The following is a 12,866-nucleotide window of genomic DNA, read 5'->3' on the forward strand; positions in this document are numbered from 1 at the left end:
TAAAATGTATAAGATAGAAACATACAATGCAAGAAGTGATAGCCTATCGGTTAAGAAACTCGGCCTCTCGTTCGAAGGGTCCGAGGTCAAATCCCAGGCACGCACCTCTAAATTTTCAAAGTTATGTGCGTATTAGAAATTAATTATCACTTGCTAAACTGTGAAGGAAGAGATCGCGAGGAAACTCGCATATCTGAGAGATTTATAAAAAAAAATCTCAAAGGTATGTGAAATCTACCAATACGCACTTGGCCAGTGCGGTGGACTATGGCCTAATCCTTCTCATTATGAGAGGAGACCCGTGCCCACCAGTGGGACAGTAATGGGTTGTTGATGATACAATGCATATGGCTGGTTTCAAGCACTTTTGTGCACCAATAAAAGACGAATAGATATAACAATTTACAATGTATTAATTTATAAGCGCAGTTGTCATTAAACTGATAACTAATATTTTCCTAAATATATTCACTTGGCTAGTGGTGATCACCATCATGGCCATGACCATGGTGGTCATCACTGCCGAACATCTTGCGGAGGCCGACGGTGGCCACCGTGAGCGCCAGACCGAGGGGGAACCCGCGGAAGAATACCTTGCGTGCACGTTGGAAGCGAGTACCAAATCCAGGATGGTACCTCCAAGTTTCATTCCTGAAATGTTATTATTTTTACCTCACTTTGAAATACTTTCTAGTACATTAGCTGTTAGGTATCATTTTTATGAGAAGCAGACCCAATAACCATTGTTCTATGAGAAAGTAAAAACTGAAAATAGGGCTAGGAATCAATAGGGAATGATGCTATTCTAAGTTGATTTGCTTACTACACTAAAGTCAAAATTTTTAAAGAAATATTTTTTTTGTAAATTTTGCACTTTTATAACCGATTCAATGCGGCAGCCTTTTGGACAAACTTTAACGCCTGGCGGCGAACAAATATTTCGTGGCACCACTGTGGTGCCCAACGCCAGGGATTTTGATGGCACCGCTAAGGTGCCCTCTGCCATGAATTGTAACTTATCGGTTTTTTTTGCTTTTTCCACGTGCTAAGTTTAGTAGCCACCCAAAAGCGAAAGTGAATGGTTTAACTTTTTGATTAGTGTTAACAAAAGTGACTATCTACGTGTAATAACGGAAATGGAACGTAAGTGTCTTATTTCGATCAGGTGTTACAAACATTTTTGTAAGTTTTTAATAAATTGATTATTTTAATCTATAGTAACATAGAATTAAATATGAACATTCGAGATGTGCACAGCGCTATGATAGTTCTTTTCTGGTGTTTTGTTAAGAATAATAATTCAAATTATTAATGGATAGGTTTCTAATAGAATATCGAAATTGATTGTGCTATTTATTCAGACAAAGATAAACACCAAAGTACAAATATTTTAATCCAGTTTTTATTGGCTTACTATTAACGAAAAGTAGGTACTATTATAGTAATACAATCACAGTAATTTGCAAAATAATATATTTTTTTAAAGGTTTACAATCCCTGAAGTATGTGAAATCAAGTGATCTGCTGAAACTGACTTTCTAGGAAGGATCTACGTGATAAATAAAGACACTTTTGTTTTCAGAACAACTTTCATAAACGTCAATTTATCCGAGTTTTATGGATTCAAATTTTGGCACCTCTCGGGTGCCACCCGCCATACACAAAAGAAATTCATGGCACAACTGTGGTGCCATCCGCATGGAATCGGTTAAGGAGGCACATATCACAAACAGATAATAAGAAATAACATGTCTACCTGATCCATGGGTCTTTAAGACCTTTCTTCGCGAGCGCCTTCTCCAGCTCCTCCAGCTGCGGGATGCCCTGCACCTGGAACTGCGAGTAGTGCGGCACCGTGTATGGAGGGCCGTGCCCGTGACCACCCATTCTTGATCTGCAATGATACACAGAATATTGTTTAGACTCTTACAACTGCTGAAACAGTTTGAAATTTAATAAATAAACTATAATAATAAACATCAGCTGCAAGGGAGTCCTGGAAGAGAGATCTAAAGATTTTGCCCTTATAATATTAGTCTAACCTATAAAATTACAGTTACATAACTAAGCTCCTGTGTAAATATAAATGTTGCCGAATAGACAAACTGCGAAAATATAACATAAATTTTATTCTCTAATAATGGATATAATTTAAAAAATATATTTACCAAGTACGTATCACTTATTCACCAAAAATAATAAAGCAATAAAGTCAAACTGACATTGACAGATTTGACATTACTCGAGTGGTTTGAGTTAAATTAAAAGAACATATATAGTCTTGTTCACAGATTAACGTTCACAGACTGCATTACATGTGTCTCGCTCCTAGTAACGATTTATTTCGTTTTTGATCTATAGCATGTCTATAGCGCGTAATTTACCTTTAGCAATAAAGAAGGATCTAGAAAGAAATTTGAAGAATATTTCATATATAAAATGATTGAAATATATAAATACCTACTTATATAAAAACATAACTTCAGAGTATTAAATTATACTTTTATTGAAGTGCATGCATTTTGGCTCCTTGTTTTATAGGTAGAACAGCGGGTGCATTAGCAGTTACAGATAGGTACATAGGTTATTGAAGCCTATTGTACGACGTACGTTATTTGTATTACGCGCGCGGCACTCGGGTTAGCGGCGAATGTACGCGAAGCGGCCTAGCGACTAGCGAGTAGCGAAGCGTACGTACGTTTGTAGTGTTGTTGTAGCAGTAGTGTGTGTATGTTGTTTCACTCACATCACATTTTTCTACTGCTATTATTGCTATGTATTCGTTTCTCGGCGCCACTGTACCGCTACTGATTAATTAATGTGAAAAGAGACAATGATACGCTCGAAATACCTGTATCTTCTTTTATAAAAAAAGTATAGTAATTTTAATTTTATGTGATATCGGCGTCGGCGAGCAGCGAGATTGAAAAGTTGTAATTTCAAAGATTTAGGAAGAAAGGCTTTTAAAGCTTCAAGCAGAAAGCTAAGGCCGGGACGGGACCCGGTCGTCATCGAGCAACAAAATAATCTCCGAACGGCCAGCGGTCGAAATTCGTGTCCAAAAATAAAAATAAACGCATCGAGAGTGATCGTACAAGTGTTTGTTTCGGTTCAATTTATAGAAGAGGTAATTTGTGGGCGCATATTATTGAGTGGAGTGTAGTGCATGAGTGCTGGCGACGGCTCGTGGCGGAGGATGCGCTCATAAGCAGCAGCGGGAGCTCTGCCGGCCATGAGCGGCGCGGCGCGCGGCGCGCTGCTGCTGCTGCTGGCGGCGGCGGCGGCGGCCGACACCGCGCTCTTGTATCCGGGTAAGTTAAATCTTTAAATAATAACAGCCATTCATAAAACCTTGATAATACTGTCTTTACGAAAACAAATCAACTTTGCAATAAAATATAAATATCTAAACTGTATCATCAATAGATTATCATCAGTCGATCGCTCCTCACGAGCCGTCGCAAGCGACTCCAACCGAGTGCTACAGCAGTAAGGTTTTTACAGGAACCACTAATCAGAAGTAAAGCATGGCATATGATGCTACTTGCCACAGCGGCACTGGGAACCTGGCAGCAGATTGTTCACCTCCAGTCTTTAATGAACGTGTCGCTATTTCTGTTGTGAATAACATTGTATTTTGACCCCTTGATCTCTTACTATCTCAGCCATTCATTTTAGCAATTGATAAGTTTGGAGGCAGTCAACAGATACATGTCCATAATGCCAGAATGTAATAAGGAATGTAATAAACTACCAAGTAACAAGTATGGATATACTATTGTTCAAATTTGCATAGTACTTCAGTGGTAGATAAATATTTGATGCCATCAGGTATTTACTAATGAGATACATAGCTGAGTTGTTTTGAAAGTTTCCATAAAACTTCTCAACAACCAAGTGGTGAGAATGCTAAACTTGATTATTGGTAGGTTGATAATCTTTCATTTTATTACAAAAATTACTTCAAGAAATACATATAGAAATTGTATTGCTCAATTTCATTCCATTTCTCGATACATGCACCCTTACTAAAAGCCGCCCTTACACCAATTTTCATTGTAAAACAGTCTGATTACATTAAGCTAACATCAACTATAAGAACTGATACGTAGCCTGTGTAGTCACTTCCTACCAGTTAAAATCCAGAATACCATATTAAAGTCCTTATTAACGAGCTTTTACCAACCATGGTATGTCCGTAAACGTCGAAGCCAGATAGCTTTTGTTCTAATATTATGCTTCAAAAAGTCATAGTAGAATTATAGAATCTGTAGCAGAATAATTTTCTACACATATTTATGTGTAGAAAATTATTCTGTGTGTACAAAAATGTACTCATATGATTGTTAGGTTTTTGTGTATGTATACATATAAATACAAAATATATAAATATTGCAATAACAAATGATAAGATAACATTCACCGATCTTATATCTCCTGCAATAAAATATTATAGCTTGCATATACTGTACCAACATGTGCCACATATGCTGCATGTTGTCAACTTGGTTGTATATTTGCATTGAAGTTACAATGCATGCATGTTCTTTGATTGATTTTGTCCTATCAATACACTTTAATATAACAGAATTAAAATTAACAGGATAATCCTGCAATATGGCTGCTATAAAAAACTATAAAGAGAAGAGGCATTAAAAAAGTTTTATTAATTAAAGGATTAAAGGCATTAAAGGAGCCTATAGTATATTGTTATTATAAAAGTTGCAAGTATTAGATAGTTGAGTGTCGTATTTGGTGATGTCTGTGAAGGTCGCGCGAGGTGGTTGTCCGCAGGCGCCGGACCGGTCGCCGCACAAAAACACTAAACAGAGGAGAGTACAGGTTCCCGCTGCTCGCCGCTCGAGCCGCGCCGCCGCATTCGCAGTGCTGCTTACCTGTCTAGTTAGCCGCCTGCAACTTTCATCTCTTGCAACTATTTTTTTTGAGAACCTCGCATTTCGTGGAATATGATCTCCATGTAACCATCCGTAGTGACTATTGAGATACTTTTTGTGATTTAAATTGTTCCTTTCGTCACGTCTAGAACTTTTCTGAGGGCAAAATGCTATCAAACGAGAAGTCTACTCGACCAACGGCACAGATTGACAGACAGACAGACAGAGATCTTTGTGGTAGATTATACCAACATAAAATTCTGACTATACTAACCTAACTAACTAACCTAGGTTATTTTTATTTCTAATCATTGTCACAAAACGCAGTATATATTTAGGCAGCAGGCTAATAGTCTGCTGGGATTTTCTGAGTTACAGAACCTTAATACAAGTGCCTATTGTAATTACAACAATTGAATTATAGTTTGAAGATTTTTGATATCAAAATAACATCGCGCCGATTGTTACGTATCTGTAAGCAGCTCCGTTATAGATGAGCTTTTGCGTGCAGACCTCTATTGAAAACCTACGTTTAATAACTAATGTAATAATTATGATCATAAAAATATTGCGAAAAAAGATCATTCCACAATGTTGACCACATGCATGTGAAGAACTAATGTATAGAATGTAAATAGAGTTGCTCTAGTTCCGAAAGGAGCGGATGGTTCGTTCTGAAGCGTGACAAGAAGAGGTGCGAGGATGAATCTAGTAGTTTTCCATGAAAGCGCGGAAGGGCGAGCCAAGGAGTGCGCGAGGCCCTGGTGGGGGGGGGGGGGGGGTCGGTCTCAATGGCGGCCGCAGCCCGGCTCCAATTACCGAGCGCCGACCGCGCGCTCACCACAAGCCTTGCACCGCGGCCCTGCATGCGCGCAATGTATTGCAATTATCTACCAGCCTGTCTGCACACAATAGTATCTACACTGTACCAAAACATCATATACATATAGGTACTTCATTTAACGTACTAGTTGTCGGAATTTCAGAATAATTGACGAAGCATCTCCATAGTCCATAAAATAAGTCTAAGCCCAAACAATACTATTTATCATATCTAACGGTTAACGCGACCCTCAGTTATCGCATAACTTGTGTCGATTTGATAACCTTCTACTTGTAAGAAACAAAAAAACAAAAATTATGATACAATTTTCTTGCGGATGACCCAAGACCGTGACACGGCACGTTGTATTCCGTCCATATCGAACGATTACTGACGCACAAGTTTAATAATGTTTAAGTAAATTAAGTTTCATTCATGGTAAGTAGTTGACAAAAACTTTTGTTGTATTTCTTCGCTATGCTAACTGTGCAGCAACATATGCATTGTGCAGGTAGACTAGTTTATCCGTTTGACCGTCCGACCGTTAAAGATATACCACAAAACTGCTAGGCCATTGTGTTCCCCAAAAGCAACTTCTCTAGTTTAGAGTCATCCGCACGCGCCGCCGCACATAGTGTGTGCGGTATAAAATGCAACTCAGCATTGAGTTACACTTTGACGACGCTGTATTCAGTATTCGTTTTAAGTTTCTCTACGTAACTAAAAGGAACTACTTAAACAAATTAATATAGAGAGGCACCTACTACAAATATTAAGTATGCGATAAGCATACATTACAAAATGACATCCTGGTGCACCGCCGTGATGAATCTGATATATTTATTGGAATAAAATTGTATTATCTAGTTAGTCTACTTTAGTTGGTTTTCCAGTAGTTTTTAACTTCTTTTTATGCAAAAAATTATAAAACAAACGTTGGAAGAACCTAACTAACGGTGATAATATTAGCGTATCTAGCGTGTCAGCAGCTCTGGGCTTCGGTAAAGTGGTGCCTGCTGACTTACATATCTTACTCCTCAGAATTGCCCACACATCCGTGAACGACTTCGGGTAGAACCTGTTCTATATGGAGTTAGTCCAAAAAAAAATCTTAAAGGTATGTGAAGACTACCCAATATGCACTTGGCCAGCGCGGTGGACTATGTCATAATCCTTCTCATTATGACAGGTGACGCGTGCCTAGCAGTGGGACAGTAATGGGTTGTTGATGATGATGATGATGGAGTTGGTCGCAGATATTATGGGCGGCAATGGCATCGCTGTGTAACGTGGACTGCTAGCTTGATTACTCCTTCAGTTTTATAAAAAAAATGTGTAATTAAATGTTGAAGATGGAACTTGTTAATCTTCAATTGAACTCTGACACAGGGTAGACATTTTGGTCACGGGAAACATAGCAGATCTCGCTGATTGTGCTTTATTAGAGTTGGAGTGGTCGATGACAGTGTTTACTCTACGGTCGGTCGTCATTACTGGACCCTCGGTGCGCGTGGAGCGGGCCGGCGGTCGTCTCGAGTGTATCCGCCGCGAGCCGCCGCGGCCAATGTCGAGGCCGCTCCCGCGCCGCCTTCATCCACAGTTCTGTTGTAATTCGTACTTTCGCAATCACAGGCAGATTGCAGAGTTTCGGGAGGTGCCATCAATCTTTACTCAATAACTGCTCTTGATTTATTTGGTCCACAATACATATACGATAGTTTGCATCATCGTTACTTGGTTTCAACAACTTTGCAATTAGAACATCTTAAGCCCCCTGTCCGACATGGTGGTACGCGCTGCCTGGCTTGACCTCAGCATGTCATGTACGATAGGACGACTTCTCTAATAATATGTAATGATATTGATAAACGAGTAATTACTAGCATTATGGCGCGGTTTCGTATAGGCGCTCTTATCTATACGCAGAAGTCCTATCAAACTTTGGTCAATCGCTTCTTAGAATACATAGTTCAACAGTTCATAGGTAGATACATAGTTCAATTTAATTTATTTATAGTTTAGTACAAAATACTTAATAAATTAAAAATGTAAATGATGTAATGGGTAGCTAATAGCTATGCTACGTCCGCTTATTGAACGTTGGCATCGTCGTCGATTGCCTTTGAATAATAGAGTAATTGAACGAAACAGTTTTGTATGAATATGATTATGAGTCTGTAGACAGTGGGTCACTGAGAGCACGGCGGCCAGAGGTTATCGCCCAGTATTTATATTATTAATTAACGGCATTTCGCTCTTCATAGGTATCAGAATGTAAGCTTATATCTTTTATATTTGAATTTAAATAAATGCTTTTGGAATACAAATTTGTTAGGAACGATTGCACGGAGCGATGTTACACACATACGTAGATATTTTCAGTGTTGCTCTGCAAACGATAACTCCTCAACCTATCTATCTTGTAACAACAATTTGAACTACTGATGTTTAAAAAATACAGGCAAGCACTCAAATCATATGTTTTCAGGTCCAGCCATTATAGAGATTAGCCAGAACAAACAGACAGACACACAGACAAAAATTGTAAACAATGTTATTTTGGTGTATGCACCGTATGTATATTCATATGCATGTAGTAAAAAGCGGTTATTTCAATATTAAAAACAGACACTCCAATTTTATTTATATGTATACACTGACATGTTACTTTAGGATCTTCACGTAATAATCAGAAAATGCTTTTACCATGACACAATTTGCAAAGCTACGAATGTTTGTAAGAGAAAACGGTTTAATAATACCACTTGAAGTAGGCAAGCCCTTATAATTCTTAGAAATAAGAGCTCACGAGCGTGGGTACTTGTCCGAGTGGGGACAGCTGCTCGCCGCGCGTCGGGCATGCCGCATGCTGTTTGTACGATTTTATATTTTTTTGTAATTTTAATGGAATATTTTTTGTGTAACTATAAAAAAATAAACCGTAATAGTACAGATTATTGACGTTTGTAGCAATGCCCAGCTTTGTATACGATTTTTAGTTCCATAGTTAAATGCCAAAAAGTCTAAAGGACTACCATTGCCACAAACTTCCAACAAAACGCTTCAACAGTTTCCGACATCAGCCTGGAGACGGTTTATCAAATACTTGTTGGTTTGTTCCATTTGTATTTGCAATAAATACTCAATACGTATACAACCTATTTTAGTTTGTTGCATTCTTTTATAGTGGCTGGAAACAGACATATCTCTCCCAATATAAAGTTCAAAAAGAAATATCAAATAGATATTTATTATTCGAAAAAAAATGATGGGCACAGTACTTAATGGAAATATGAGAGTAGCTGGTAGTTTGTGCGAGCGGAGCGCGTGGCTGGTGGCGGGCGGCGGGCGCGGGTGGGTACTGGGTAGGTGGCCATGTTTGCGCGCTAATGAGCCCGATACTGCATATTCTAATGAGTTGCATAGTACCCACCGACGCTGTACTCTATAAATAGAAATGAAGGAACACAAGCACCTTCATTCTTATTGGGGGTTTATATTACATATTTTGAAGCAACTACATAGGTATTCCTGACAAGAAACAAAATACCAAATGCGATTTTCTTGTTAAATACTCTACCCTATTAAGTATACTGGTCCTCGTTTAATATTGTACGTTTCGCCAGGGATAAAGACGCATCTTTGATCAACTTCTAGAAAGAATTCTGTCATTGAAACTGGTTGTCAAGTTGTGTCGGTGACAAATTGACTTTTTAAAATGCGGCTAGTTCATTATTATATATTCTATCAAATAAAAATAATAATGAACTTGAATTTATAGTGCACGAGCTATTTCAAATGTATTCAAATAATTATGATAGTTTAGAATAGGCTACACCGACGCCGTTTATTGTAAAATACCCCAAAATAATATTAATCTTGGGAAATGTTCATCTTATTGGATTAGTCCGTAGTGCGGTATTGGAGATCCCAACATGAAATGCGTTTCATGGTAACAAAGCAATCAGGTGTAATGTAAGCACAACAAGATTGCGTGTGGCGGAGTGCGATGCGCGGCGCACGCACATCGTCGCAGGAAGCCTCAATTGCGGCGGCGGCGGGCGGCGCGGGCGAGGGGCCCGTCCGGCTTAGGCTCTGTGTCTTAACAACCTGACGAGTGATGATATACGATTTGATTAAATCTCAAATTTCATATTTATAAGCAACACTATCAGATAGTGGAATAATATAGAGGGTGTATTTTTTTCGAAATGAACTCGTTCGATCCCCGGCTAAAGAAAAAGAAATTTTAAAAAAGTAATTATGCAGTTTTAGTTTTTATCAAAATCGTGCTCGTAACTCCTTTCAGCATTTTTTGCTAATCCTCGTAGTTAGTCATTATGTATTATAAAATATTATTCATAATAAAATTATTATAATATTCATTATAGTATTATATTTTTAATACATAATAATTTACGAGCGTGGTTTTTTTTCGTTTGGTTACAGTAAATAGCTGTTTGCCATTTTGCAGGTATCCCGGGCGAGGAGCTGTCGGGCACGGCGAGTAACTCGGTGTCGGCGGATTCGGGCGAGGTGGCGGCGGCGGCGGGAGCGGCGGCGGGGGCGGGCGCGGCGGCGGTGGCGTGCGGCGCGGAGCAGTTCGCGTGCGAGGACGGCCTGCGCTGCGTGCCGGCCGCCTGGCGCTGCGACGGCCGCCCGCACTGCGCCGACGGCTCGGACGAGCTGCGCTGCAGTATGACCGCTCAAACTTGTTACTATATATCTGACCACTCGTCACACTCACCAAAATTATCAATCATGTCTTATTTTTAACTCTTCCCACGCACTTTGCTGGTTATGCTGTTAAGTTTAAAGTTGTTGCTGTTAGTTCCAGCAGAAAACATAATTCTTTAAATTGCAATAACCATTTGCTATTTTAATAAAAGGCATAATGTTGACAGTGTCTTGTGGTGTACATTGCAGCGTGGAACAGTACGTGCGGCGCGGGGCAGTTCCGGTGCGCGCGTAGCGGGCTGTGCGTGGCGGCCAGCTGGCGCTGCGACGGCGACGCCGACTGCGGCCCGCACGACGACTCCGACGAGGATCCCTACATGTGTACGTTGCTCTCATTTAATGCGAACGCCGCACATGTGTCCCAAAACACTCGCGTGTAACTGTATTTCTATATAATTAAGAAAAATAATTACGTCGCAGGCGAAAAGGACTTCAAGTGTCCGGGCAACTACGCTCGCTGCGCCACGCCCACGGACGGGCAGTTCAGTTGCGTGCCCGTGGCCGCCTTCTGCGACGGCGTGCGCAACTGCCTCGACGGCAGCGACGAGTGGGATTTCTGCGATAACTGTAATATACCACCATACTTTACTCTGTACTGTATCTTTCCAGAAATTGGATCGCTTCTTTCATTGCCATCGCTAATGCAGTATGTAACGTATAACTATTACTAACGAGCAATAATAATATCAGCGTGTCGGTTGTGTAAATACTGTAACTGTGTAAATGTACGGTTGCTTGGCGGCAGTTACGGACGCCACGTGCAGCGCGCTGGGCTGCGCGTGCCGGCCGACGCCCGCGGGCCCGGCGTGCCGCTGCGACGCCGGCCGCGAGCACCGCGACGGCCGCTGCGTCGGTACGCACCGCACCCCCACACCACCACACCACCACACACATGCCTACCATTATTCATATTAACAGGACGCTCGTGCCTGATGCTTGTACCTGCTACCGACATTTATTTGGATATTCATACGAGTATACACTACAGTAGTGAAAACGGTTTGTTTTTTCGGTAAAAAATAACATGATGTAGATTACGTCTAATAATGGTTGTAATTTAGAAATATATTGTGTTTGTTTCTCGCTTGACTGAAATATTTACGATGGACAGATAGTGACGAATGTGAGTGGGAGGGCTCGTGCGCGCAGCAGTGCACCAACACGGAGGGCTCGTACAGCTGCGCCTGCGTGGCCGGCTACACGCTGCAGGATGACCAGCGTTCCTGCGTGCCCATCAACGGTACTTCTAAATACCTTATTATCATTTCGGCAACTATTCTGGCCTTCCGGCAATAAATAATTTTCATTAGATTTTAACTGTTTTAATCGAAACAATACCTAATTGTGTCGGTACATGCAATGTTGCAAATGTCGGTACATGCAATGTTGCAAATGTTGCAATGTGTCGCAGAGCCTCTGGGGTTGCCGCTGTCGCTGGTGGTGGTGACGCAGGAGGGCGTGAGTCGCATGTGGGCAAAGCCGAACCCGCCACGCCCTCTAAATTTATCGCTGAACGCGCTCGATGTGCGTGCAATCGACTTTGATTACACCAACAGGTACGTATACTCGACAGTATACATTACATTTTAATAAATACATAATATGCAATCTTAGCAAATTTTACATCGATTTATTCGAGTTCTTTTTAAACGTTATCTGCACGAAGGTCGATCTGCTACGTGCACCACAACATGTCGCGTTCGGCCATCGTGTGCGTGGACGCGGACGACTTCACGCGGCGCCGCGAGCTGCCCGCGCCTACGCTCTTCCCCGACCTCAACTGTTCGTACTTTTTTAATTATTCACAACAGTTTGTATTCTATAACTGAAGTATCTGTCGACTCATGGCGTTCAATCTATATGTTCGTAGCGGTGTCGCACCTGGCGCTAGACTGGGTGTCGGGCAACTGGTACATATCGGACGAGGCGCGCGAGGTGCTGTACGTGTGCGAGGCGGCGCTGCAGCACTGCCGCGTGCTCGTGGACGCGGGGCTCAGCAAGCTGCGCGGCCTGGCACTCGACCCCGCCGCCGGGTACGTACCGGTCCCCTCCTCGAGGCCTCGAAACGATCCACCGGCACAAATCTATCGACCGATCGAGACTGCTAATCGTGTGCGGTGTGCGGGTGCAGGTTGATGTTCTACTGCGTGTGGGGCGGCACGGCGGCGGGCGTGTGGCGCGGCTCGCTGGCGGGCGAGGCGCGGCGCGGCGTGGCGACGCAGCGGCTGGTGTACCCCGCCGCGCTGGCGCTGGAGCCCGCCGCCGGCCTCGTCTACTGGGCCGACGCCTACCTCGAGACCGTGGAGCGCGCGCGCTACGACGGCTCGCGACGGACCACCGTGCGCCGCGCGTACTCCGTGAGTCACACGCGACATATACACTACATATCACTCCACGTACTAAAATACGCC

At 41.9% G+C, this 12,866-nt stretch overlaps 2 protein-coding genes across 2 annotated transcripts in view; one reads left to right on the forward strand and one right to left on the reverse strand.

The window, feature by feature from the left end:
* Window positions 1-391: 391 nt before the first annotated feature.
* On the reverse strand, window positions 392-2,321 carry ND-B12 (NADH dehydrogenase [ubiquinone] 1 beta subcomplex subunit 3). Its single transcript, XM_073092104.1, has 3 exons — window positions 2,169-2,321; window positions 1,757-1,894; window positions 392-651 (listed from the first exon to the last, which is right to left on the reverse strand). The coding sequence occupies exons 2-3, from the start codon at window positions 1,885-1,887 to the stop codon at window positions 477-479; spliced, it is 306 nt and encodes a 101-aa protein (XP_072948205.1). The 5' UTR covers window positions 1,888-1,894; window positions 2,169-2,321; the 3' UTR covers window positions 392-476.
* Window positions 2,322-2,663: 342 nt separating this feature from the next.
* The window catches only part of LRP1 (LDL receptor protein 1), a 57,863-nt gene continuing 47,660 nt past the window's right edge, over window positions 2,664-12,866 (forward strand). Inside the window, exons 1-10 of the mRNA XM_073091850.1 lie at window positions 2,664-3,311; window positions 10,193-10,414; window positions 10,645-10,776; window positions 10,876-11,022; window positions 11,201-11,308; window positions 11,567-11,695; window positions 11,867-12,011; window positions 12,122-12,237; window positions 12,326-12,488; window positions 12,587-12,812. Of these exons, the coding sequence (XP_072947951.1) occupies window positions 3,233-3,311; window positions 10,193-10,414; window positions 10,645-10,776; window positions 10,876-11,022; window positions 11,201-11,308; window positions 11,567-11,695; window positions 11,867-12,011; window positions 12,122-12,237; window positions 12,326-12,488; window positions 12,587-12,812 (1,467 nt within the window). The 5' untranslated portion in view covers window positions 2,664-3,232. The remainder of the gene's footprint in view (window positions 3,312-10,192; window positions 10,415-10,644; window positions 10,777-10,875; window positions 11,023-11,200; window positions 11,309-11,566; window positions 11,696-11,866; window positions 12,012-12,121; window positions 12,238-12,325; window positions 12,489-12,586; window positions 12,813-12,866) is intronic.

The sequence above is a fragment of the Epargyreus clarus genome, unplaced genomic scaffold (assembly GCF_041222505.1).
Source record: "Epargyreus clarus isolate Ecla_fem2 unplaced genomic scaffold, WU_Ecla_fem_2.2 ptg000035l, whole genome shotgun sequence".
In the NCBI taxonomy this organism is placed as follows: Eukaryota; Metazoa; Arthropoda; class Insecta; order Lepidoptera; family Hesperiidae; genus Epargyreus; species Epargyreus clarus.